This window comes from Danio aesculapii, chromosome 4, assembly GCF_903798145.1.
Source record: "Danio aesculapii chromosome 4, fDanAes4.1, whole genome shotgun sequence".
NCBI classification, from domain to species: Eukaryota; Metazoa; Chordata; class Actinopteri; order Cypriniformes; family Danionidae; genus Danio; species Danio aesculapii.
Genome location: NC_079438.1, coordinates 42654257 through 42682128, shown reverse-complemented (window position 1 = coordinate 42682128; position 27872 = coordinate 42654257). Strand labels below are relative to the sequence as shown.

Genomic DNA, 27872 nt, shown 5'->3' with positions numbered 1-27872 from the left:
CTTCTCTGAGCCAAGCGCAGAGCATTTATCTCACAGATGCCATCAGCGTGTCCCTAAAACTAAAAATAAAGCTCCACAAGGAATGACTCTTCATACAGGAATGTTCTCTAGGACCTGAGTGCTGTCCTGGAATATAATGCATGCCGAAATGATGTCGACACGCACCACTCATCAACAACATCACAGATGACTCCAATACGGATTTATGTACGGAGCAATTTTAATGAGCTGCTTCACAAATATAAACATGACGGAGAAACCCAGGAGCATTTCATAATATGAGCAACACTTTTATACAGGGAATAAACTGATGCACAGAAAGAATCTAGAAGAGGAATCAATTAATTTACAGCAACAGTACTTCTTCTCCGAGATCTACGTAAAAAAAAAAAAAAAAACGTCACATGCATCAGCACCGCAAACAGGTGGACAGTTCCCGCATGGATTTTTTTTTACGCAAGATGGAGTGGGATTCGACCCTATACACACACTCCGAACCCATGATAAAGTAGTTTACCTAAAATAAATAAATGATTCAGTGTCAGCTTACTGCAACCCCAAGATACTCAATAATAACCAGTGTCTCAAAAGTTTCCTCTGAAAATAAATACTTACAAACAATCCGAGTAACTATAAAAGAAATATAGAAAGGAAATAAAACACACAGGTTGAGTGTTCGCATACATACGGATTAAATGTAGAGCGTCTTAAAAACAAAAAGTAACGCTAAGCCATTTTTAATCCTGCAACACTTGTCGATTTCTCTCAGAAGGATTAAAATTGATCATAAAATAATATGAGTTTTACTTAATAACTAAGCGCTGTGCAAGTTCTGTAGTAATCAACTTGGATTTACAAAGTAATACGCTTAATTAAGTGGTAAATATGAGGATTTACACCCCACAGGATACTGTAATTTGAAGGTTTATGGCAAATAAGGGCTTGTTATTGCTTTGAATGATTTCCAGTGTTTCTTTCTTAAACGTAAGCCAGTTGAAACCCACCGAAGTAGCTAAGAATGAAGTTAATACTCATTGGCAAAATAAACATCTCCTTAAAGTGTTCAACCAGACCCCATAGATCACACATTTAGTAACATCCAGCGATTCACATCCTATAGGAATGACCGTTTTCTCTGAAAATGAAGTATGAACACGTTCAAAACAGGAACTATTACTCGCCAACAAACAGCATCAGCTTAAACAGTTCAGTTCGTATAAACACTCGATGTTGTGTGAATTCCTCAAGTATAATCCGACGCTGATTAACTGAATATAATCGGTCCATACTAAGGCTCCTCAGCAGTCATCAAAATAAAAAGTGTTTTACAAAGTCAGCGCATGATCTGAAGCAGATGCGACTCGATCGCAGACAAATGACCACAGGTTTTCGAAAGCTAAATAAATCCACAGGTCTTCTTAAAATGTTCGGCAAGAAAGAGCACGACTCCAAATACTGCTACAAAACACACGTCTGAAGTTCAGAGTTCATTTCTTTGGGGGTGAAAGAGAGTCTTCAGTCAATCTCCACAAAAAAAAAAAAACAGCAAACTTGTAATACCGTTTTAGTCCTGAAGATGGCAGCAGTCTGATTTGAACTACGCCGTGCTGAATTACAGCTCGACGCTTTTGGTAAGCGAAGTCTCCAGCGTAATGGGGAAATCATGTAGCGTTTCTAAGACGCCGAGGAGAGAGCTTACGGTGAGTTTGTCCCGAAGTAAAGCGTTTTCTTCATACATACGCATGATGACAGGGCATTCGGCCAGTAGAGGGAGCCACTGGGGTAATAATCGATCTCTGTGGGTGAGAAAAGAAACACATTTTACATTTATTTTGTTGTGTTTTATACGGTATATGTACAGCTAGTGTTGAAAACTTCTGGTGAAAGGTTTTTGTGACTATTTTCAATTTCATACGGTTCCTTTTACAGAATCAATGTTGTAATGTAATTAAAATGTAATCAGTTAAAAAGATTTAAGCATTCATTTAGTTGTTGAAGCATAAAATGAAATGAAATGCCGTTTAAACACAAGCGATGTCATACTAGCGCAGAAATTCCATTGAAAATACTGTGGTAAAATAAAATTTCAGATTTTAAACACATGATGTGGAACAATGTAATTTAATGCAGTGCTTTTCGTACATTCTGAGACCCAATTTATATCGTATATCAATCAGCCAGTAAAGATCATTGATTTTTAAAGAAAACAGACGTTAAACACTGTGATTTTGTAATGGGAGTTCACTGGAAGCGCTTGAGCAGGGTTACTTCAAATTAAAAGTCCTGCATATACCCTATTGAAAAACATGAACCAACATGTATGTGTCCTCACCTCGCGCCGAGGCAAACTAGCAGCTGGAATTTGCCGTCTTTGCCGATATTGCGTGGCATGTTGTTAATAGCGTTGACGTATCGACAGAGAGATTCGCTATTCAGGCTGAGAGGCTCGGGGGATTCTTGCAGGTCTCCAGTTTGATCTCTGTTCTCCAGAAATGCTACTATTCTCTCTGTACAACACACATACATCGTTTATAAACCTAAAAACATCATTAAATGTACAGAAATCTGAATTATTAGCTATCCTGAATTATTAGCCCCCCTGTATATTTTTTTCCTCAATTTCTGTTTAACGGAGTGAAGACATTTCTAAACAAAATAGTTTTAATAACTGATTTCTCAATCTTCTATACAGCTTATAGTGCAATTTAAAGGCTTAACTAGGCAGGTTAGGGTAATTAGGCAAGTTATTGTATAATGATGGTTTGTTCTGTAGACTATTGAAAAAAACATTGCTTAAAGAGGTTAATCATTTTGACCTTAAAATGGTTTTTAAAAAATTAAAAACTGCTTTTATTCTAGCCGAAATAAAACAAATAAGACTTTCTCCAGAAGAAAAAAAATATTATCAGACATACTGTGAAAATTTCCTTGCTCTGTTACACATCATTTGGGAAATATTTAAAAAATAAAAATAAAACTTCAACTGTATATTTATGATTAAAGTATTTTAAAAGTAATGGCAGTCACATTTTTAACATAAATTTCTAAAAGATTTAAAACAATGAGTCAATATAATGACTAAAACAGATTCGTACAAACTTTTACTTTACTTTACTTTACAAATGATAAGACAAAGACAAAAGCGTGTAGCCCAGTTTGGGAAGACTTTTGGTCTTAAGTGGCAATGTATTTTCATGTAACAATAATATAAACTTTCATTCTTTTTCTTCTTCATTATTATCATTATTTAATCATTTTTAATCTACTTGGTTCTCTTTTCCTCCTAATTTAGTATTTTTGTGCATTTTACCTACTGTATATGTTCTGGTTTTACAGTTGAATTATTAGCCCCCTTTGAATTAAAAAAAAAATAATATTTCTCAAATGATGTTTAACAAAGCAAGGAAATTTTCACAGTGTGTCTGATAATATTTTTTTTTCTTCAAGAGAAAGTCTTATTTGTTATATTTCAGCTAGAATAAAAGCAGTTTTTAACTTTTTAAAAAATATTTTAAGGTCAAAATTATTAGCCTCTTTAAGCTATATTTGTTTTCGACCTTGTTGTTGTTGTTTCGATTTTGTTGTTCTACAGAACAAACCATTGTTATACAATAACTTGCCTAATTACCCTAACCTGCCTAGTTAACCTAATTAACCTAGTTAAGCCTTTAAATGTCACTTTAAGCTGTTTAGAAGTGTCTTAAAAAATATCTAGTCAAATATTATTTACTGTCACCATGGCAAAGATAAAATAAATCAGTTATTAGAAATGAGTTATTAAAACTATTATGTTTAGAAATGTGTTGAAAAAGTCTCGTCTCCGTTAAACAGAAATTGGGGAAAAAAAATAAACAGGGGGGCTAATAATTCTGACTTCAACTGTACATGTAACAGACCTACTTGTATTAACCTGTAACATGTATTTATATTACTTTGTTATGTATTGAATGAAATCAATAAAAACGAATTACAAAAAAAAATCTAAAGCATAATAATGAGGAGGAGCGAGGAGGTATAAAACCAAAATACATAAATATCTTATGTCTTCTGTGCTAAATTATAAATTCCTAAATTTTCCATTAAATGGAATTGTCATTAATATTTCTGACTACATTCTAACATACGTTTTCCACTGTTTATATACTTAGCATTTAAATAAATCTGACTAGCATAAATTTAAAAAGCAGTACTAGTAATAACACTTGTATTGTAAGATTTTATGTTTTAAAAATTATTTTTAAAACAACAAAATTAATTTTCTATACTAAACTTCTAAAAAATTAATAAATAATCAACTGTAGTGTTAATGACAACTGTTATTCTTTTACAACGTCAAAACAAACTACAATTAATAATCAGCTCTTACCAAAGAAATCCCACACAAAGACATTTTTCTGGAAGATTCGAGCGGAACGAAACCCATGGTGGAAAAACTGCTCCAGCGCCCAAACAAGACCACCTTCTCCACACAGCAGAACCGTGAGACTGCCCCGCTGAAGAACAACACAAAGATTTAACTGAGAAAAAGGTGGAAAATGTGAAGTGTAATATATAAGTAGACAAGTCATACCTCTTTCTCTGGTTTGTGGAAATGTTTAATTATATTGTTGACTGCTTCACCGATAGATTCCTGGATCTGAACGGTTGTTGGTTCTGAAGAAAGAAGGAGGAGAATTACATTTTACAAGATGGATCTTTTTTTATTTCTCTAAACGAATGAACGGCACTTCACATTCATATTTTTTTAAATAGATCACAATTATGTTACATCTATACCCTAATAAAACTATTTCTTTTCATTTATTTGTAATTTTACATTTAAAAAAATTGCTCCCTTGAGATCAAATCACCAGTCATTTGACTACAGAATTAAAAAACACTCTACATTTATAAATTAATTAATAGTAATCAACTATTAATAGAGATTTTTGAATGTCATTCATCACAGGAAAATATTGTAACCCTTTACAAAACATGCTCTGATATTAATACAAACACAGAAGAAGATATGTTGAAGGAAGCTGGAAACCTGTAACCACTGACTTCCATAGTATTTGTTTTTCCTGCTATGGAAATCAGTGGTTACCCGTTTTGACATTTTTCAAAATATCTTCTTTTGTGTTCAACAGAAATAAAGGAAACTCATAAATGTGAATAAATAGTGAGTTGATGTGAGGTGAATAAATAGTCTGTTTGGGCAAACGGTCCCTTTAACGTATTTGATCTTCAGAGCACACAAACAAATGTGCCAAAATATTAAACATTTTAAATAACAATATTAATAAAGTTATCATTTCAAACCCTTGTAAACAAAATAAAAGTCTATTAACAAATAATGTATCAGTTTTCACTTAAATACCACAGTTTCAACAGGTTTCCGTAATTCTGTCATTAAACTCCTGAGAAGAACAATATTTGGTAGATGGTTTAATAAAGATTTATGTACAAATATATGTTTGTTTTTTGCTTAAAAGGCATGCTGTTTGTATAAACACAGCCAAAACCTAAAATTAAAAAGAAAAATGCCTATAGGAATGCAGAAAAGTACATTTGTGTAATACTACATTTAAACCACTAGACGTCACTATAAGCCCAAGATCATTTTCCAGCCCTCCCATACGAAAACAAAAGACTTAAAGAGATAATACACTGAAAAAAATAATAATAATTCACAATTTCACATTTACTCCCACTCAATATTCACATTTACTCACACATAATATTCATCTCTAAAATTTACTCAATATTTAATCACACACAAGTTCCAAACACAACACAAGATATTCCGAAGAGTGCTGGAAAAAAAAAGCCATCGACAATAATTGGAACAACCATAACTATGAAAATCAATGGTTACCGGTTTTCAACATTCTTCAAAATATCTGCTTTTATGTTCAACGTAAGAATCTCAAACAGATTTGGAACAAGTAAATGATGTCAGAATTGCTATTTCTGAGTAAATTATCCATTTCAAAAAATTAAAAAACAGAATCGAAACTGACTGTTTCCTCTTCCGGTGAGTGAAGTGATGCTGATTCTCCGAATCTGGGAGGGCGATCTTTGGAGCGGTGGTGTTTTAGACCCTCGACCTCCTTCATCATCGCCGCACGGCACCACAAACTCTCCAATCAACACTCGCTCCAGACTGCCATCGTCCACACCCTTGCCCAGCCACCGGCCACAGGGAAACCTGCAGGAAGACCACCAGACAATAGTTGACAAAAACAAGACTCTGACTTATGAAAAACTGCTTCCAGCCCAAAGCCTCTTCTCATTTTAATTGAAAAACTCAAATCTCAACAGCTGTTTATGACCATTGATAAGTCATTTCACATATTAGAGCTAATCTTTTCCTAAATGTTGTTCTGTTCTCTACAAAGAGACCAATATTTGACTATTTGATTAGGCATGGATATAAACACTACCTTCATGGTTTTTAATAGCATCACAGCACACTGTGAGAGTATATTAGTAGCATTGTTTTGTTCACTTTTAGCATGTGATAGTGTGTTTGGACTCAGAAACTGAGCTCAACAAGTGCATGGAGAGGCTGATGAAAGCCATACTTGTACGTGTGTCCGGTGATCTCATTACGGACCATGACGCAATCAACCAGCCACTTGGCCAGCAAGCCGGAGTTATCATGACCCAGCTGAACAGTGGTCAGCTTGCCCAGATTCTGGCACTGTAAACCAAGAGAGAGAGAAAGAGAAAGAGAGAGATAATGTGTTTAAGAAGAGAGTGAACATGGGATGAACACTGAGATTGTAAGGGCATGTACAGTATATATCACTGGGTTTGTCCATGGTAAACATTTTATGCAACCTACCAGTGCTAAAAAAAAATAATTGAATAAAAAAATAAAACATTTAGGGAATGAAGACACAAATTTTTTATAATTGAGGTAAAACTGAAAATATATATATATAGCTTTGGAACTTTGGTGAGTATATAGAATAAATAGACAAGCACAAACATTTTAGGAACAAAATAAAGGGGGAAAAAAGTGTTTTAATATATGTTTAACAATACTAAAAATATAATATGTCTGAAAAAATATTTACACACATTAAAATATAAGAATATTTTATTTTTATATTCAAGAAATATAAAAAGATGCATTAAAAAGCGTCTAATAATGAATAATGTGATAGTATTGGGTACTATGTGATAATGTTATACCATTTAATAATGTGCATAATAAAAAATATATAAATCAAATAAAAAAAAAATCGAATTATTAATAATCATCATTTAAAAAAATCTTTAATATATTTTTATTATAATTCAAGTATAAATTTAATCAGGAGATAAATATTATTTAATAAAAGTTTAATGCAAAAAACAACACATTTGTTTAGATTTACATGAGACATTTATATTAGTTATGCTATATATATATATATATATATATATATATATATATATATATATATATATACATATATATATATATATATATATATATATATATATATATATATATATATATATATATAAATGTTGTGTTATGTTATGTTATGATTAATAAAAAATATGGATGATAATTTTGCATTTTCATGTCAATCTACATTAGTGGTCTCAAACCCAATTCCCGGAGGGCTGCAGCTCCACATAGGCTGTTTCTCAATATATGTTCTTCAGTGTTCCTGTGTTCTCGTGTAACGTAATCATCAACTGCCAAAATTTCAGTTAAAAATCTCAAGACTGCAAGAACAGAGGACGTGCGAAAGTTCCTGGATGTGTTCTTGATATCGAGGACGCATCAATGCAGACTTAAGCGCAAAACTCGCTCGAGAAGTGCCAAAAGTCATCGTGACTGAATGAAGGAGGTGGGAAGCACAGCATTTTATATAGATTTGTTATTTAAGTTCGGGGATGTAACTTATTTGTCTCAGGAGTTTCCCTAAATGAAACGATGAAAGTAAACATCACCATGAAAATCTTAATAAAGGCATAAACACATTAACGGTGTATATTTGCTGAAATGAATGTAATAAAATGAGTTTTATTTATATTGTTCAACATACATTTGTAAGGTTTTTATGCATAGTATTAATTGAGAAAAGGGGAAAAACAATAAATCGTTTGAATGCTGTAATGTTTAAATAAATTTCTATTAAAAACGTGTGAAGGTCATGTGACCATCGGGAAGAACGCAGCATCTCATTTCTCACAGGATGAGTTCTGTGTTCTCGCGGTCTCCCGAGTTCATTCTTCCGAGGTAACTTGGCAAGAGCGGTCTCAACAAGAACGCAACTCCGTTCACTGCGTTCTTGGAATTCAGAAACAGCCATAGTTTAGCTCCAACCACCTATAACTCACACCTGCTTAATAGTCTCTTGTAGTCTTAAACACCTCGATTAGTTGGATCAGCTGTATTTGATTAGGGTCGGAGCAAAACTGTGCAGAGCTGCGGCCCTCCAGGAATCCAGTTTGGGACCTATGATCTACATGTTTCCCTTCAACAGTGCATGTAAAAATCAAAAGTCAGTGGAAAGAGCTGCAAACCAATCACAGGATTTAAAGCTAGTAAGAAACCCACAGGAAAGACAGAGAAGATCTCTGTAAATAGAGGTGGATGAATGGAAAGAGAGAAAGAGGTGAAGTGAAATGCAGAGCTGGATGAATAGAGAGAATGGATTGATGGTCAGCTAACCTTGAAGGCGATGGAGATGTGCGTGTGAGGCCTAAAGGCAGACTGTGAGAGGACACACAATGAGTTACAACATGATGGACACACACACACACACACTGACCGATTCTGTGAGACGGGAAGACACAAAACTTACAGAAACACAGTATTTAGAGGTTTCAATCAGTTTGAAGTTTGAACACCAAGAGAATCATTTCAGTAGCAAGAAAAAAATCACGTCCAAAAGCTCAAAAAGCCTTATTTTAGCCTATTTCTTTAGATTATTTACTGTTTACTGACATTAATATGATCTTAAGTTCTTATTTGAAACATAAAATTCTCGATAAACCCAAAACTGTACATTATTTAAACATCATGAATGTTTTTTGCACTGAGAATACAAACAGAAATAAAATAAAATTAAGGATGAACATAAGAATTATGTTCTGCTGTAATAAAAACTAAAAATATTAATAAGAATGCTTAAACATAACTTAGACAAGTTAAGCATTTAGACTAGTTATCATAACATTGACTTTGTTACTTTTATTCTACTTCCTTACAGATTGAGTTTAATTTATTTCAATGCAGCAGGTGTTCGAAAGAGCCGTAAACAAGCTCAAATTTGCAGAAGACAGGATGGGTGATTGTTTCAGTCCCACAGGAAAACTCGAAATAAAGCAGCGTGTATCAGTTTCTGAGCTGAAACTCACGTCGAAAGTCATCTCCAGTATGTTTTTGGTGATCTGCAGGATGCCGGAGTCGCCCAGCTCGCCTGACACACACAGCCAGGGGTTGGACGTGGTCATGGCGTTACTCAGCTTCTTGATGGGGATGATCACAGCCCGGTACGGGATCACTTACAATGAGAAAACAACATAAATTAGGTGGAAACTAAACGAAACATCACACAAAAACAAAGTGAGTTTATGATGAATGAAAAAATATATATTGCAAGCTACTGTGTGTTAGTGAAAGTTTGAATAATTTGAGGAAAAAAGACGCTATATGCGAAGGTCAGTCTAACAACTGTTTACTTTACCATAATAATGCTTAAACTAAAACATAACATGCGACAACACTGGCTTTTTTATACAGTGCTCTTGGCACACTTCATATATATTTCTAGGCATATAATTATCCAGCAACACTTATGTTTCCAAAGATAATTAAAATGGAATAAGAAATATTTAGCTTAAGGATAATTTAATTTCATGCTTTTCATTTTTAGCAATTTACAGTTAAAGACTAAATTATTAGCCCACCTGTACATTTTTTATTCTATTTTAAAATATTTTCCAAGCGATGTTTAACATTTTTCACACACTATTTCCTATTATAATTTTTATATCGTATTTCTTTTAGTTTGGCTGGAATAACAAAATTATTATTCTTTTTTTAACTGGTAAGGTCAATATTATTAGCCTCTCAAAGAAATCCAAATTAAGCATTATATTTGCACTTTAAGCTGAATACCGGTATCTTAATAACTCAATAAATAACTAGTCAAATATTTGAATTGTATCTTAATATCTTGTAAATAACTAGTCAAATATTTGAATTGTATCTTAATATCTTGTAAATAACTAGTCAAATATTTGAATTGTATCTTAATATCTTGTGAATAACTAGTCAAATATTTGAATTGTATCTTAATATCTTGTAAATAACTAGTCAAATATTTGAATTGTATCTTAATATCTTGTAAATAACTAGTCAAACATTTTGCACTGTCAGCATGGCAATTAGTTCATTACTATTAGTATTATTAGTACTATTATATAAATAATTATGTTTAAAACATCTCGATTAAACATCACTTAGGAAATAATTTCACAGTAACTTTATATACAATTTTAGAAGTATTTTAATGTTAAAATTCGTATTTAAAATTAAAGAAATGTATGATTTTGTTTTAATTTAGAATATATATATACATTATTAACATGTATATTTTTTACAACATATGTAACTTACATTTTTATTATTAGAATGAACATTAGAATGATCTTTATCTGTACAAAAAAGCAAATTTCACTAATTCAGAAAAAAAAATACACATAATTACCTAATGCATGTGTGGAAATAATGTAAAAGAAAGCTTTCTATATCCTAAATTTAATGACTCAATATTAATTCTTAAATCCAAAAGATATACATTTTAGTTCATGCAGTTTCAGTGGATGCATAAAACTTTATAGAATTATATTTATTATTATTATTATTTTTATTATAGTGCATCTCACATACAATAAATCAAAGAAGTTTTGTGTTTGTTACACTTGATAAAAAAATTTAAATCCTCACATTCTTACATTGTTTACATTAAATGTGTGTGTTTCTCCAGGACGTACTTATAGTAGTGAAGACGCTGGTAAAGCAGAAGTAGTCCACAGCATTCAGGCTCAGGAGATGAAAGAGAAACTGCTCTTTTTCCTCCTCGCAGCGAAGAAAAGCGTAACGTTTGTAGAGCTTCCTGTGGGAACAGAGCAAAACTTAAAAACAGCTGCAGTTTCGTGAAACAGGCCAGCGTGTGTGTACTTGTTTGCATCACTCAGAGGATGTTTTATGGCGAGTCTAGGTGTTTGGTTGTGTGTTAAGGTAAAAAAAAAAAGCATAAACAACAGTCATTACTATATTTCCCCAGTCAATTGATTTCATTAACAATTGCAAACCTTTTTGTATTACGTTTTCTCAAATTATCAGTTTAAATACGCAAAGACATTACTTCATTAAATATGTGTTTATATGCATTGATTTTAAGCACATATTTCTGACATATTTAGCAAATCTACTTTCATTCCTGCATAATTCAGAACATAATGCAATTTTTTTTTTCACAATTTTGAAGAATAAAATGTATATAATCAAGCAAATTATGTATGGACATGTAACTTAAAATGTGAACTAAAAAATGAAGTGATGCTGAAGTGGTGTTTTAAGCTTTGGTGTAAGTGAACAAGCTCATTTTGAGAAAAATAGACATTGTAATCAAAATCTATAGACACAAATTGATAAAGTGTGAAGAAAGTAGCATTTAAACTATGAAAAAGCTTAAAAAGCCCCAAATTTCAATCTCGCAGGTGCACAAAAGTGTGTGGAACGTACTTGGTTAAGGCCTGGTTTGACAGCAGCTGTTTGAGGTGCTGGGAAAGAAGTTTTTTCTCCAGAGACAGACGGATCCAGGCACGTGCTCGACCTACATCAGTCTTAATCTCTGCCATGCTCTGAATGTGTCTGAGAAGTTAAAAGAGACACAGAAAGTATGTTTACGTAAGAGAAAAACTATGTGTATTTAAAAGGCCACAAGCCTTTAAACATTGTGAACATTGTGGGTGTGAAAAAACATCATTTTTTAAACATTATCATCTCATAAGTTACCAAACTGAATTATTCCACAACCAAAACACTATAATACACCATCAAGCGATAAACAAACCTCATATCCTGTATGACGGACACACGTAATCCAGGAAGACCAACACTGGATTCAGTTTTCCGTCTTTCCTGGCCATTAGACACTGTGGCAGGATAAAAAACAGGTTTAGTATAGTTCATAACCACAACTTGTGGCTTTTTTTTTTTTTATAAATTATTGTGAACAATTACAGTGTAAAAAAATGGTCAAATATTTTTTGTCATTAAAACTAATTAAAAATTAAAGGTAATTAAAAAAAACACACAAAAAAAACAAATAAAAAAACAGTGCATTCTGATTAATCTTGATCTGGGTAATCTTGAGAGTCAACTCGAGTTTTCTGCCACTGGAAACTCTCAAAAACATCAAGATTACCCAAAATGCACAGGTTTTTTTTAACAGAATAATACTGTTTTAGGGGTCAATCACACCGAACACGCTTATTGTGATAAGAGGTGCCTCTGAATGGTGTTTTGAATGGTTTTCTAATGGCTGCGAGTGTTTTGCGCACTGCTTATGCATTATGCGCTCTGTGCACCTGCTGTTGAAAAAAAATTCAACCCCGAGCGGAAAATTCAAAAACTGAAAAAAGCTTTTCAATTCAACTCTGATACGTCCATCACATCTTTTTTTCATTGTCCAATCAAGTGAAAGTAGAAGCACGGTTTCCGTTGAAGTGACAGCAGTGCTTGTATTGTCAAGATTACTACAGAGACTTTTCTCAGCAGCAGAAGTCGTCACAGTTGGGTAAACTTAGAGTGCAGCAAATGGGAGAGTACAACAAATAATTTTTTATAATCCAATTTGCTGAAATAATAAACGAAAAACTCTACGATGGTGTTACCAAGACGTTCAGAAAAAGGAAAAGAATTGTGTAAAACTGATAACGGCAGCCAGAAGAGAGAACAACGTCAAATTGACTGTCCTGTCCATAGATGCTGCATTTCAATTGACTTGCACACGCTTTAATTAGTTTTTTTGGTAATTTCATGCAAAGAGGATATAATACATACATAAATACATATAAATAAACACACATTTAAAAAAAAATCTTAATATTAAAAAACTTTCAAAGATTTAAGATGATGACAAGCGTCAAACGCATCATAGATGACGGTTAAGGTTGCCTAGCGACATAAAAAGCACAGTTGTCAACAAAAAACGGCAGTGTAGTGTGCCTTGCGTTCTCAGAACAGAAAAGCGCATTCGGTGTGAGAATAAGTTTTTGTAGGAATTTGTGGGAATTATAAATCTTTGACCTGGAGACTCCGCCTGCTGTTCGTTTTTCTCTTCTCTCGCCTGGTAGTGCAATAAATGAGACCAAAGTGCAGACTTTCCCTGTGAACAAGGATGAAAGCACACAACGTCAATCAGGATTGTGTTGCATGTGTTATAATCTGAATTGCTTTTCCATTTGTTTGCGTCTCACCTGTTTAACCTGAAGCCCATGGCTCCATATTCTCTCCAGCAGGTCACACAGACTGGCTATAAGCGTGTTTTCTTCCAGGCCGGTGATGTTTGCCTCTCCGTGACCCAGTTCGACAGCCTCTCTCCCCATTTTCTCCACCAACATGCGCTTGGTCTGAAACACCCATTAAAAACAACATGCCAGACATTTCAATCTTAATTCAGCAGACATGAGGATCAGACGAGTAATTATATTCTTGAATTCTGATACCGTTTTTATTGAACAATGGATTTCTATGGCTTGTGAAGTGGTTTACTGGATGAGGCTATTAATAAAGCATTACACAGAGACTGATGAGGCAGATTTACATTTGTATGTGCGTTCAAGCTTTTGAATTAATAAATGGTAGTGATTATACTTATTAACTTACAATCGTCTCCTGTAAGATACTTCACAGTCAGACTGATGATTGTTTAGAACAGAGGAATGACTATTTAAGGATATGATCATATTTTCTATATAAATATTACTTAAACAGAACCATAAAAACTACAGTATAAAGGATAAATATCTAAATAAAATAATAATAGAAAAGAAGGTTGACAGCAAAACACAATAAAGAAAATTCTACTATAAATTTAAAAAAAAAACAATAGTAAGGCTGAAGGTAGGATTTTACCATTAAAATTGTTTTATAATTAGGAAAACAACTCCAAACTACTTTTTAGGTCTTTCATTGCAAAATGTCATCAAATCAGGTTAAATATGCTTGAAGAAAACACATAAATCTACTTATAAGCTATATATGCATATTTATAAGTATATAAGCATATCAAAGTCATCTTCACCTTCATCTTGCATTCCTTCAGTAAACCCTCCACAAACTTCCAGTTGGTCTGTGCGATGACGGCAGGGGACAGGTCTGATAGTTTGGGTTGTCGCAGGTTCTTCCCTAGGTTACGGGCCTCCTGCATGTATTTCTATACACAGAGATCAGCATAGAGACATGTGAGGGACCAAACATATTTCGAAAGACTTAACACACTCTGCCTTAGTTTGAATCAAGTAGCTGGTGGAAAAGTTGCTTTATTTTAAAGAGATATAGATTACCATTGACTTCCATTGTATGCACTAAAAGCACAATGGAAGACAATGAGAAGCAAAGAATTCTTCAAATTAGCTTCCTTTTCTATCTTAAATGCGTAATACAGTCACACACATATGGAATGATGACAGAACATCCATTTTGGGATGACTATTCATTTAAAAGGGATAACTCGGGACAAAGCAGATGATTTATTGTGTTTGTGACTGTTGTCACTAAGCTTAACATATTTGCTTTGTATTAAAGGTATGGCTGACTCAAAATTAAATGAAATCAAGCCAAACATCTTTCACTCCATTGACTTCCATTGCACTCTCTGTCTAAACAATGAAAGTCAATGGAAACCAAAATTACTTTGGAACCAAAACTCTTCAAAATTAAAATAAAGTCAGACACCTATGGAATAATGACAGAATTTCCATTTTTGGTGGACTAGGCTGATAAGTGCCTACTATAGATATTTTCATTAGATGTCGGCTCCGCTATTGTTGTCTATTGGAAGGAATGCATCAATAGAGCCGCCATTTTAGTACAGGGTAGCGCTCCTTTGAAATGAATGCGAGATCAAGGTGCAGTGGAGAACTTGACCTTGAGCCAGAGATATATACACATATTTACATATATCTATGATCGGGATTTTTCCTGGTGGTCAGTCTGCAATATTTTTTTTAATTCAGAAAATTATAATGATCACTTTTCTACATCGATGAATAAGTGAGTGCACGGGTATTGCCGATAAAAAGCATGTGTTTGTGTGCATGGAAATGTATTATCCTCTCTCCATGTTACGTTTGATCTAATCCGTGTCCTGAAACAAACACACCCCCTCTACCGCTTTTACTTCTAATTCGAACTGAGGGAGCGATTCGTTTGTGAATGAATCCCCGTTATGAACGACTCGTTCTCTTAGCCGACAATAAAACAAGTTTCTGGCACAGCAGCATCTTGTTGTTGTACCTCATTTACATTGTTGTTTTTTTTTTATTAAATAAAACTAGCATAAGCCTAGAATTTAGTGCGAGTTGGTGCTACTTTTACTTATAATCAGTGCAGTAGTGACTGAATTATCATCAATACTTAAGCACAAAAGTTTGTAACATACAAAAAACTTAAAAAATGAAACCTTATCTATGAAATGTTCTGCCTTTGTGCTTTGTTTTCTTTGTTTGCTCATTACTACACCCATACACAGCACTAAAGTCCAGCATTTTCACAATGGCTTTGCAGTTGACTAGTTCGGTTGAATGACATTTGCCCTGGGAGCACTGTACAAATGTGGCGGCCCTATCGACGCAAGCTCTGGGTCCGTATACAATATCTAGTGTATACACCATTAAGTGCGCACTAGTTTGAAAGTATTTGCTTTGAATTAAAGGGGCAATTTACCCAAAACGAATGAATTGCATTGTCTTTTCCGATCCATACAATTGGAAATCAACAGCAAACAAAACTTTTGGTTGGTTACGTTCTACAATATAGGATTTTTTTATGTTCTGAAGAAGAAATAAAGCCATAGAAGTATTGAAATATGACAGAACATCCAATTTTTGGGCACATTTTTCCTTTAACAAGATAAGGGTTGATAACAAGGGTTATAATAAATAAAGTAGAGGATGTGTCTTATTTGGATGTGTCATGTGGGAGGATTTATTTGGATGAGTCTTGTGGAGGGGTTGTTAAGCGACTAGGCTGGAAAATGCTCAATATTTAAAAAATATATGCTTTGTATTAAAGTAACACTCAAAATGAAACACACAGAAACTAAACATTCTCCGTTTCCATTCATTGGGAGTCAATTGGAACCAAAACTAGTTATCAGCATTCTTCAAAAGAACCTTTTCATGTGCAAAAGATTACGTATTGTATAATGATACAATTTCTATTTTGGGGGGTGGACTATCCCTTTAACAAGATACCTAGGGGGAGGGGACACCAAGGGGTTAAAAATAAAGCAGAGGATTTATTTTTGCTGTTTGGTCGTGTGGGATTTGTGATTGTGGAGTGACTAGGCTGGTAAGCGCTCACTACTGAAACTTTGTAAGAGCATGTGGGGGGAGAATCCAGGGCAGGTTTTGAGTTCAGAGGTCACTGGGTTTCAGCAATCTGGACGCTGGGGAGGAGTTTGTTAAGGGCGTGTTAGGAATGTTTGAAGTCGGTCATACATAACGGCAGGCCTCCACATACCAGACAGCAGGCCGAGAAGGACTTTTTAGGTGGTTTAACAGGCGGGGGTGGCGCCTTATCCCACTCCCAGAAAGCCATAGAGTTCTGCAGGAGCAAACACCCCTCGACCTGTTGCGAGGTGGTACGACCCACACCCCACAGCATCCCAACGAAAAACACACAGACAGACAGGGTGAAGAAACAATAGAAAAGAAAAAAATGCAGCATGCTAATGAACGCCAGGCAGTCAGACAAGATAAGACAAGCGAGAAGTTAAAGAAAATGGAGACAAATGAAGAAATGAAAACGGGCAGATTGCTTTGCACCAAGTATGATTCATCAGGAGACATTTACATGAAATTTGACTTGTAAATTAGTTCTAGCCCTAAAGACTACTTCTGTGAGTCAGACTGAATGATTGTGAAAGGAGCTGAATGATTATGGAGAACAATGTTATGGAGAATAATACACCGTTTGGTGTAAAATATTGTTTTTCTCCAATTTGTTATGTTACTTCTGATACAAAACTACAATATAATATAATATAATATAATATAATATAATATAATATAATATAATATAATATAATATAATATAATATAATATAATATAATATAATATAATATAATATATAACATAACATATAATATAATATAACATAATACCACAATTACACACAAAATTTGGCTCATAATTAAAATTTAATGCATCTCTAGTATTTACATTTATGAAATTTCACTAGTCATTCAATTTTTTTTTACTATTTCCACTTTATTTTAATGACTAATATTTTTTCAAATAGTTTTTATTTAACAATAACTATAACAAGATTCCTATTCATTTCAATGGCATATAAAACATTGACAGTTTCTCCATTTAAGCTCCACAGAAAGAGAGAGAGGATTTTGAGTTTATTGCCATATCAGCTATGTCATGGCAAAAAAACAGATCAAGTTTACCATTTTATAAACACCACTTTTCTAAAATTATTAAAAAATATAATTCTAACAATTAAATGTCATACACAGCAATAAATAATACACAAGAAAAAATACAGAAATTATAATAATAATGAGAATTAGATAAAAATCTAAAACAGTTTATATTTAAAAATATTTCATTTAAAGTCTCTCCAGATAAAAAACGTTGTCTGATAACATTACAAATAGGGCATTCCACAAGTATATGTTTAACAGTTTGATCTCTGTTGCAGTATTGACATTTTGGGAGTACTTTCCCCTTTGAGTAAATGTTCATGTGTGAGTCTCGTGTATGTCCAATACGGCATCTTCTATAAACAACCTCATCATGTCTTGAGTCAAAAAATAAATAGGATTTTCTTCCTATTTCTGGCTGAATTTCAAAAAGTTTATTTTCTAAGTCCTGATCCCATTCTGCTTGCCATTTGTTAAGAATATAGCCTTTTATTAGTGGTTTTAAATCCGAAGGTGGGATTTCTGTAGTTCGTTCACTTTGATAAAAATGTCAATAATAATGGGATGCTCCGGTTTAAAATAATTCAATGTTTGTAGACAGGATTTGAAGTCAGAAAAAATAATAAAATTGTTTTCTTCAGCCTTTTAAATGAGTTCCAGAGTAAAAAATAGAGCCTTAAGCTTAACAGAAGAAAGTTAACTTAGGGGTTTGTATTAATATGAAGGTCAGTAATGGATGGCAGAATAACTTGCATATGACCAGTCAAAAAGAGACAAAGTAAGTAAAAAGACTCAAGCTGGGAGCAAATCAAAGGCTGCACACAGAACAGGATGAAAAGAAAGGAGAAGATGCGCTGAAGACAAAGAAATGCCGTCGTCTCACCTCTTTGAGTTCATTGTCCAGCACCAGATGTTCATTCTGCTGCCTGTGTCGTTCTACTCTCCGCTGAGTCGAACACGTGCGATTTGACCACCTAATAAAAAAAAAGAGCATTTCAATTTGTCATCCCACATACATTTAAAGGTTTCTCATTTAGTATATAACAGGTTTACACGCATCTACAAATAAAAAAATCTCTAATTTTGATAATATTCATAGAAGATTCAGCTTTATAATTCAAAATGTCTGAAATGGTTCATTCAAGATCTTCTCTTTTTAATCCCCGCCTTTCCTAGAGTCTACTCAGCTCTGATTGGGCAGATCAAGCCCCAGTCTGTTGTGATTAGACTTTAACTTACAGCGCATGTCAGAAACTAATCACACATTAGCATATCAGAATTGTGACTCCAAAGACTTGTTTTACTGCACTCTTTACTAAAGTGTAATATCAGAAAAAACACATAATTACTTCTAAGAATAATGTAAGAAGCTGTATTTGTTTCTGGTGACTTGTTTGTTCTGTTCTTTATTTAGTTTTTCCCACCATTTTTGTGTTAAATACTGTAAAATGTAAAATAAATGAAGGACAAAAAAACAATTACTAAATATAGCGCATGGCCAAAAAAGCTTGTTTAATATTGACACTGAAGTGTTAAATTTACCACTGTATGGTCAATGTCTCTTAACGGTGTCCTGTGTGTTAAAGAGGACTCACTTGTTGCTGGTGGGTCCAGAGGCGAGCACATCCGCTTGGAGTTTGGGGAAAAAGCCCTGCTGGTATTTTCCCTGGCCAATCTTCATATCCAGAAGGTGAGGATGGATGGCCGTGTGGTCAATCTTTCTAAGCCGCTGCTCAATGGCCTGGGCTGGAGACCAGAAAACAAAGCTCAGGTGAGAATTTTGAATGTTTTTATTTCTTTTCATGAGTCTGAAGACGCATGCTACTTTAGACTCTTTGATATAAACAAACCAAGCAACCAAGCAGAAGAAATTATTCACAAATCTGCTTAGAAAAAATATATATAAACCATAAATAACTAGAATATAAAAATAAACATAAATTGCATTACTTATACAATTTACTGTTAAAGTTTTTATTTATAACAAAAAAAATCTATATTGATACTTAATATTATTGTTATCATTTTTAATGATTATTTAAAACTATAATATTTATCAATTGTATTACATCCCTCAGATTATTAGGTTCAAGTAAATGAGTTCATTCAAAGCAGGGGGAATCCGCTTTCAGTCACTAAGCCCCCCTCTGCTGGAATCTGCTTCCAGAAATGATCAGATGTGCTCCAACATTAGGCACATTCAAATCAAGACTGAAAACACATCAGTTTAGCTGTGCCTTTACTGAATGACCACAGTGCTACATCTGACAGATCGCACCATTATGTCTTTGTTTTCTTTTTCATTCCTTTAAAACCTGTTTTAACACATTTAATCTGTTTTTATATGTTTTTATTAATTTAGATTCTTTGTTTTTATTTTCTTATACTTGTCTCTTTTATTCCTGTTTATGTAAAGCACTTTGGATTACCATTGTGTATGAAATGTGCTATATAAATAAACTTGCCTTGCCTATTATTTAATTATAATTTGTACTATTAAAACTATATTGACAACGAATAATAGCACTGTTTTATTAATACCACTGTTATTATTATTATCATTGTAGTTTTTAAAATTGTTATTTTAAGATTACTACTATTATTACTACTAATTAAAATAATAATAGATTTATTTTTAAAAAGTATGCTATTACTATTATGTTGGTTACACTTTATTTTAAGTAACAATTCACGCTTTTAACAAAGCACACTCACAAAATGTCATTTGCTGTTTGTTCAAACTACTTATTAAAAATGAGCTCACACAATACAATTCTTGAGTTTTTTTGGAGGGGGACAATTTAATTGTTTTATATTCAACCCACTTAAATTTGTAGGGAATAATACGTTAACTTAATCCCTTCATGTTGCACCAACACAAATCGATTACGCGAACGCAGCATTTTTTACTGCGCGTAAAAAATTTTAGATCAATAAACTTCTAATTTGCTGCTTATTAATAGTTAGTAAGTTAGTAGTTAGGTTTAGATATTGGGTAGGATTAAGGATGTAAAATAAGATCATAAATGCTAATGAGCAGTTAATATTTTAATTATAGGCAGCTAATAATACAGTAGTAAATGGTGTGAATTATTCTTTAAAAAAAAAAAGTGTTACCATTATTTTTGGTAGTGGTAGTAGGGAAAATAAGACTAATGCTAACATACTTTTTGAATGCTTAAAATGCTAAGCAGTTAACAAATAATACATAACGCTACCACTTTCACAATGCCTTTTCTGATTTACTGAATATGTTAATAATCCTCCGCATGGCATCTGTGGGCATTGTGCCATTTCAGAAGCGCATTTTGAGCCAGAACAGTATCATCCATCTCTCACTAGCGACCTTCGGTGCGACAGGAGGTTATTGACCTAACAATAACACTGAGCGCTTAGCAAGCAGACGCTCACTTAACAATACAGGCTTCCCAAGATGCCCCGGTGCAGCAGCAGCAGTCGCCCGCTCTTTTCTTTTCAACATTTGACAGCGCCGCATTCATAAGACTCTCCAGCTTCTCTCCTCGTTGATTTCCTCTTGAACTGTCACTCTCCATCATCATCATCTCCGCACAGAAGCAGGAGAGTTTTATTTTCTGCGGGCTCCATTAAAATGAAATGCACAATTTGCAGCGACAGAGCGACGGCTGGGGAAATAATCACCGGTCCAGGAAAAGAATGATGAAAGCGCTGTGCTGGAGACGTGATTGCGCAAAACTCACCAAGGCATAAAATGAGGAGAAATTTCCAGTGCAGGAGAACAAATTGAGTTCTGTTTATAGAGACTCAAACACCAAACACAATACAAAGCACCCAAGAGTAAATAACTGAAAACATTTATATAAATCACTGTGAAATGGCAACACAAATTTGTCTTACGCAATATATAACTTACATTTGTTTAAATGTTTCACTTTTGATCATTTTGTTCGCGTAGAACTGAAGTATTAAACTTAAAGACATGTTTAATCTTACTGAGGATTTTGGTTATGTGAAAAACAGTTTTTGTGATATTAGATAAAATGAAAGTTTCAATATATTAAGCAGCAGAGCCATTTTCAACATTATAATTCTATATTTTTAAGCATCAAATCAGCATATTAGATGATTTTAGTAAAGAAATATGCTGAATTATGTTTCTATTATTAGATTATTACACTGTAAAACCCAACAGTCAACTTTATCAAATGAAATGAGTGTAGTTAACTCAAATTTTACTGAAAGTTAATTCTGCTCATTTGAAAAGAGTTTTGAACTCAGTGTTGAAGGTAATGAGTTAATTAAATACCTCATTACTTCAACTTAAATGGAGTAAGTTCACAGTTCTCAAATAGATTCGTTTTTTAACTCAAATGGTTTGTAGCAATCGGTTTCCTTAAATGGTTTGAGTTGCCTTAATTTATTGGGTTTTACAGTACTCAGTTGGTTTGAGTTCTCTTCATTTATTGGGTTTTGCTGTGCTCAAATTGCTTCGTTTACTCACATGGAGTAAGTACACAGTACATTAGGATTAGTTTTTGAACTTAAATGGTTTGTTGCAATCGGTTTCCTCAAACGGTTTGAGTTACCTTAACTTTTTGTGCTTTACAGTGTAGATTTTGATTATTATTATTTCTATTATTATGATTACTTTTATTTAGTTGTGTTTTTTTTTCAGAAATGATTTCATGCTAACACACTTACTAACAGGTTAACCTTTTAAACATGCCAAAAATAATGTAATATTAGTCCTTTCACCATGCGTTTTGTGTTTCATTAACTAGAAGAGACTTTTCCAGAAACTTACAGACCTAAAACAGTAGTGTATATTCAATTATGTCTGATATTCAAAATTGAAAAAATAAACAAATCATAGATTAGATCATAGAAAATGTTCCATATTAAAATTTCATACCAATCCACATATAACCATCCATATATTTTTTTAATATGCATCCTTAGAAAATAAGAAATATGAAATCAGAAAGCGAGAACAATCAATTTTGATATCATGTTCAGTGTTCCATCTTGCTTTGCCTGACCTGATATTATTTGGCCAAAGAGTCATTATTTGATCAGAGAGACCATGTTAAGCAGTGTTTTAGAAGTAGACAAACACATTAAACTATATTGCACTGGATCAAATGCATACTTTAACTTTAACACCCCATTCACATGGGGCATACGTAATAGTGTTTATCATTTCCTTTGAATGGAGTGACATTAAGCATCGTCAAACTTAATTCTGGGTCAATTGAATCGCGTTGGGTGCATTGCTAGCTGCAGACATTGAAAAAACTTCAACTTTAAGCTGTACGTAGAAGCCAGCCAATCAGATTGCTTTATGGAGAAATACTAGTGCAGATGCTAGCCAATTGCAATCATAGAACACTTATTATTGCTGGTAATCAACCGGTGCTTTATAAAATCTGGATGGATGTGGCAGAGGGGGTTGGTGAATATGAGTGTATGGTGGTGTGTGATTGGCTGTCATAACTACGACAATGGACCCTTTTCACATTTTCGGATTTCTCAGGAGCAGAAGTTGCCAAAGTTGGATAAACTTAGAGCACAGTGAATGGGACAGTACAACAATTAATTTTTTGCAATGAAAAAATCTATATATTAAAAACTTTTTGAAAGAATTCAATATTATGATGACCGTTAAACGCATCATAAACACGTTTTGTGAAAAGGGTCCATAAATTCCGTAAACTCCGTCAAGTTTAAATACAGATGACCCGTGTAAATGTCATATCAGAGCACTCTTCTGACTGTATCTTACCTGATTCTTTGAGGAAAGTGCATTTCTGGTAAACAGAGGAGCGTAAACTGGGTGCGCGGACATTGTATAGTCTGGCTTTCTCAATGCGTCCATCAAACACCCGAAGGAGAGGCTCTTTCTCCTCCCACTGAGACATAATCTTGTTGTCGATGAAGGTGGCAAACATTTGGGTTTCGATGAAATGAGACAGAAAGGGCAGGTATGGTTCTGGCTGGTCCGAAAGAAATGAGGCCTGATAATAATAAAGCAGATTAGAAAAAATTAAAATGAATGTAGCATAACATTTTTGAAGAAAACTTTGGTAAAAGATCAATGAAAAGAGATGAAATTTTTTAAAAATCTGTTTTTTGTGCATCTTTAAAGTCAGTAGGAGTTGAAATTGGGATAGTCTTAATATGACATTCTGTAGAAAATTTTAAGTTTCTCTGAACTTACAATTTATATATATATATATATATATATATATATATATATATATATATATATATATATATATATATATATATAGAGAGAGAGAGAGAGAGAGAGAGAGAGAGAGAGAGAGAGAGAGAGAGAGAGAGAGAGAGAGAGAGATATCTATATATATATATATATATATATATATATATATATATATATATATATATATGTATGTATGTATGTATGTATGTATGTATGTATGTATGCTTTTGAGTAAAATACTTTGTTTTATGATTTTTTTTGTATACTACTGATCACATTTCTTCTTAATTTAAAATGTTCCATAATTTCCATAATTTAATAGAATAAAAAGACAAATGGTGGAAATAAAAAAGGTGCCATGTTTTCAAGTTTAGATTCATTATTGGTCCCATTACCGTGACTTTGTTGCAAGATTTAGCAACTTGCTTTTGGTCCAAATGAATTGAGCATAACTCCTATTCAACCTAATGTGTTTCTGTTATAAAACCTTAAGTTTCATGCCTATTTATAAATATTATGTCCACTCGCACTTCCTTCTGTAAATAGTTTTTGTGTAAATGGAAGATTATGCAAAGGAATATATATACATTTCTGTTAAATATATATAAATATATATATATATATATATATTTATAAAAATAATGAAATTATTTAGATAGATTATTGGAGATTGGATGGGTTTTGGCCCAATTGGGTCATTACTTTGACAGCTTTTAAAATTAAGACCTGTTTAAAATAGTTTAAGACCTACAACACAATATTTCTGTGAATTTAAGACTTTTTTAGTTTTGTGAAATTAAAGACATTAAGACTTTTTAAGACCCCGTGGACACCCTGTAAATGACAACATTTTTATTTAAAATTTGAATGAAATGTGTTTTTTCCACAATATAATTCAACTAAATTCAAATCACTTTAATTGTATCAGTGGGGCAATTCAGAGTGTATGAAGTTAGTTTATAATGTTCAAATTATTAAAAAACAAATAATAATAATAATAATAAAAACACTGACACAAACACATCTTAATACCAGGTCTAAAAATGTGCATAACAACCCTGTTACCTTGTCAAAGTTGTGCATTTGCTCTCTATTGGTCAGCCAAGATTCCAAATCTGGCGAGTTCTGAATCACAAACGACTCGTAGTCTGCAAACATTGTTGCGAAGCGTGCAGCGAACACCTCCCTCAGCTGAACGTTCAGTTTAGCATTCCTCAGCTCCTCCTCCTCAACAGGAGACCTTCCTCCAACACCTTCATCCCCCTTCTGTCCCGCCGCCAGCGCCTCCAGACGGGCCACTTTCACCCCAGTCCTCTTGGCCAGAGCCTGCAGGCGCTCCAGCGTCGGGTTGCCCTGCAGGAGCTCCAGCACATCCAGCGCTTCTCCACCAAGGTTGCCGTTCCTCTTATCGTCCGCCAACTCTCTCAACGAAGTGCTCTTGAGCTCCTTCTCCAGGGTGGAGGTCTGCGAGCTCATCACGGCCGGTTCAGGAGAGCCGCTGCCCCCTTCGGGAGACTGGCCAAAACTGAGCAGCACCTCACTCAGCTCCTGGATGAACTCGCTCCTGTTGGGGAACTGAGGGAAGTCTTCGGGAAGCTCGATACAGTGGTTGTCGATGTCTACGAAACACAGGTTTGCCTGGAGGGTAGAAAGGAGACATGCAAGTTAACATTTACATTTATTTTAGGATGTTTTTAAATTGTAATTTTGAGTATATTTGACTAAATGCACAATATATGAAAGTGCTGTATGCAAAACCAATTGTTATCAGTGTACGATAAGATCCAAAAAAATGTCCCTAACAGTACATTAATGCAAAGATTATATTTAAATCCAGACTCATTTTTGTCTTCATCTGTGCAAACCAGAGCAAAATACAAATGTCTGCTTGGAAATTACAGTATTGAAACACACACTGACCCAAAGCTGCAATGCCAGCTGTACTGACCTAATATCTAAAGCCAGTCTCTGGAATTGGGTTAAATCAATCCAGCGGATCATTAGAAATCTCGCAGTAGTTCAGTCACATGCAGTGCAGCTCATGCAGTCAAAATGTCCTCAAGTGAGTGTGCGCGCTTGACCTTGTTGCTGTAAAAATAAATCAGTCAAGCAGAGACGTCCGTTCTGTCAGGACACAATGCTGACAGCCTGTCAGGGAGAAGCATTCAGGCCAGTGTGTGTGTTTGACATGGCTAAATAAAATACTACACTTTTTTTTGGCGTTTAAAAGGATGGCTCACCCAAATGTAAAAATGTACTGTTATTTTACTCACACTCAGACCATTGAGGATCTAAATACTGTGAGAGTCAAAGAACATAAAAAAAACTAAACTATTACCTGTTCTCATAATTTGAGATCTTGAAGCAAAATTACCAGTACGTGAAAGACATTATTTCAGCCTGACATTATGAAGATTATTTACAACAATAGTAGTTCCAGATCTATCATTTAGCTTTATAAGACCTCATACCTTTTGGATATTATTTAGCTGGTAATTAAAAATGTATGTGGGTAAAATCTAATTTAAGGCTAACGCTAATTCATGCTAACAACATGTTAAAACAGCCGTGTGTCCAAAAATGTTAGACATGCTCACACCATCCGATTTTCTGTCAGCATAACGCTAAAACATGTAAACAACCTACTAATTTATCCTAATAACATGTTAAAACATGCTAAAAGCATAGCATTATTAGTTTTCAGATGAACCATTTAGCTTCATAAGACCTCATTCTTTTTACATATTGTTTAGCTGGTAATTAAGATTTTATGTGGGTAAAATCGAATTCAGTGCTAATGCTAATTCATGCTAACATCATGTTAAAACAGCCGTGTGTCCAAAAATGTTAGAGACATGCTCACACCATCCGATTTTCTGTCAGCAAACAACCTACTAATTTATCCTAATAACATGTTAAAACATGCTAAAAGCATAGCAATATTAGTTTTCAGATTGATCATTTAGCTTCATAAGACCTCATGCTCAGTTGCCTTTGGGTATTAATTTAGCTGGTAATTACATTTTTTGTGGGAAGCAAGTGACCTGCATTTTGTGAAGGCTCTTGTGCTAGCAAAAAAAATAGTAATTCATGCTAACAACATGTTAAAACAGCCGTGTGTCTCAAAATGTTAGAGACATGCTCACAACATCCAATTTTCTGTCTGCATAATGCTAAAACATGTAAACAACCTACTAATTTATCCTAATGACATGTTAAAACATAATGAGAGCACACCAATTCATGCTAGCATTCTGAAAAACTGTGGGAACATGCATGTTGATTCATGCTAAAATGTTATAATAGCTATGTTTTTATGTTACAAAGATGCTAGCAATGTGATAAAAGATAATCCAAATATGAAAAAAAACATGTTAACAATGTGCTACCAACCAGCTAATTCACCCTAAATCTTAAACATTCTTGATAACAACATGATATAGTAATGTTTAGTTTCTTGGGCACTGTTTTACTTCATAAGATCTAAATGTATCAGGAGTTACAGGCATTCCTTTTGATTTGACTGTATTTATTTGAAACTAAAAGTACTGCCGCATTGACCAGCATTTTATGAATCACCAAGAACTAGAGTTTCTGCAAAAATCTTCTTTAAATGTTGTACTGCAGAAATAAAACATCACCATGTACATCTTTAATGGCCTGAGTGTAAATTAACAGTAAATTCCCTTTCTTTCTTTCTTTTTAATTCTGATGAGCTCCCCCTTTAAAACCTCATATGGCTGTCAGTGAATTGAAATGCACAGTTGACACTGCTGCTTATAAATAAACGTAAACGTGAGCTGTGGATGGACATTTAAATTTGTTTGTGTGGTATAAATGCTGCGCATTTAATACAAAAGTTCCCATTCAGAGGAATGCAGTTACTGACAAAGACAACAGACAGGAGCTGGAGCATAATAATTTAACTAAATGTCACTGCTAACCATCCTCAGAGTGCAGTTACACAAGGACATCTCAGAAAACCTCAAGTGATTTTGAGGGAAGG

General features: G+C 33.8%; 1 protein-coding gene across 5 annotated transcripts in view; it reads right to left on the bottom strand.

Moving 5' to 3' along the window:
• Positions 1–202: 202 nt before the first annotated feature.
• Positions 203–27872, bottom strand: part of dennd5b (DENN/MADD domain containing 5B) — a 61419-nt gene continuing 33749 nt past the window's right edge. For 2 of the 5 annotated variants that reach the window (XM_056455733.1, XM_056455735.1), the window contains 18 exons: positions 24932–25504; positions 23426–23657; positions 19260–19410; positions 18548–18638; positions 14310–14441; positions 13483–13635; positions 13313–13391; positions 12075–12156; positions 11744–11872; positions 10990–11111; positions 9349–9494; positions 8660–8701; positions 6567–6685; positions 6003–6190; positions 4571–4653; positions 4367–4493; positions 2333–2507; positions 203–1796 (listed from right to left, as the gene is read on the bottom strand). In XM_056455733.1, coding sequence (XP_056311708.1) covers positions 1613–1796; positions 2333–2507; positions 4367–4493; positions 4571–4653; positions 6003–6190; positions 6567–6685; positions 8660–8701; positions 9349–9494; positions 10990–11111; positions 11744–11872; positions 12075–12156; positions 13313–13391; positions 13483–13635; positions 14310–14441; positions 18548–18638; positions 19260–19410; positions 23426–23657; positions 24932–25504 — 2808 coding nt within the window. In that variant the 3' untranslated portion in view covers positions 203–1612. Of the gene's footprint in view, positions 1797–2332; positions 2508–4366; positions 4494–4570; positions 4654–6002; positions 6191–6566; positions 6686–8659; positions 8702–9348; positions 9495–10989; positions 11112–11743; positions 11873–12074; positions 12157–13312; positions 13392–13482; positions 13636–14309; positions 14442–16750; positions 16859–18547; positions 18639–19259; positions 19411–23425; positions 23658–24931; positions 25505–27872 lie in introns of all 5 variants that reach the window. The other 3 variants (XM_056455734.1, XM_056455737.1, XM_056455736.1) reach the window with 2 other exon arrangements.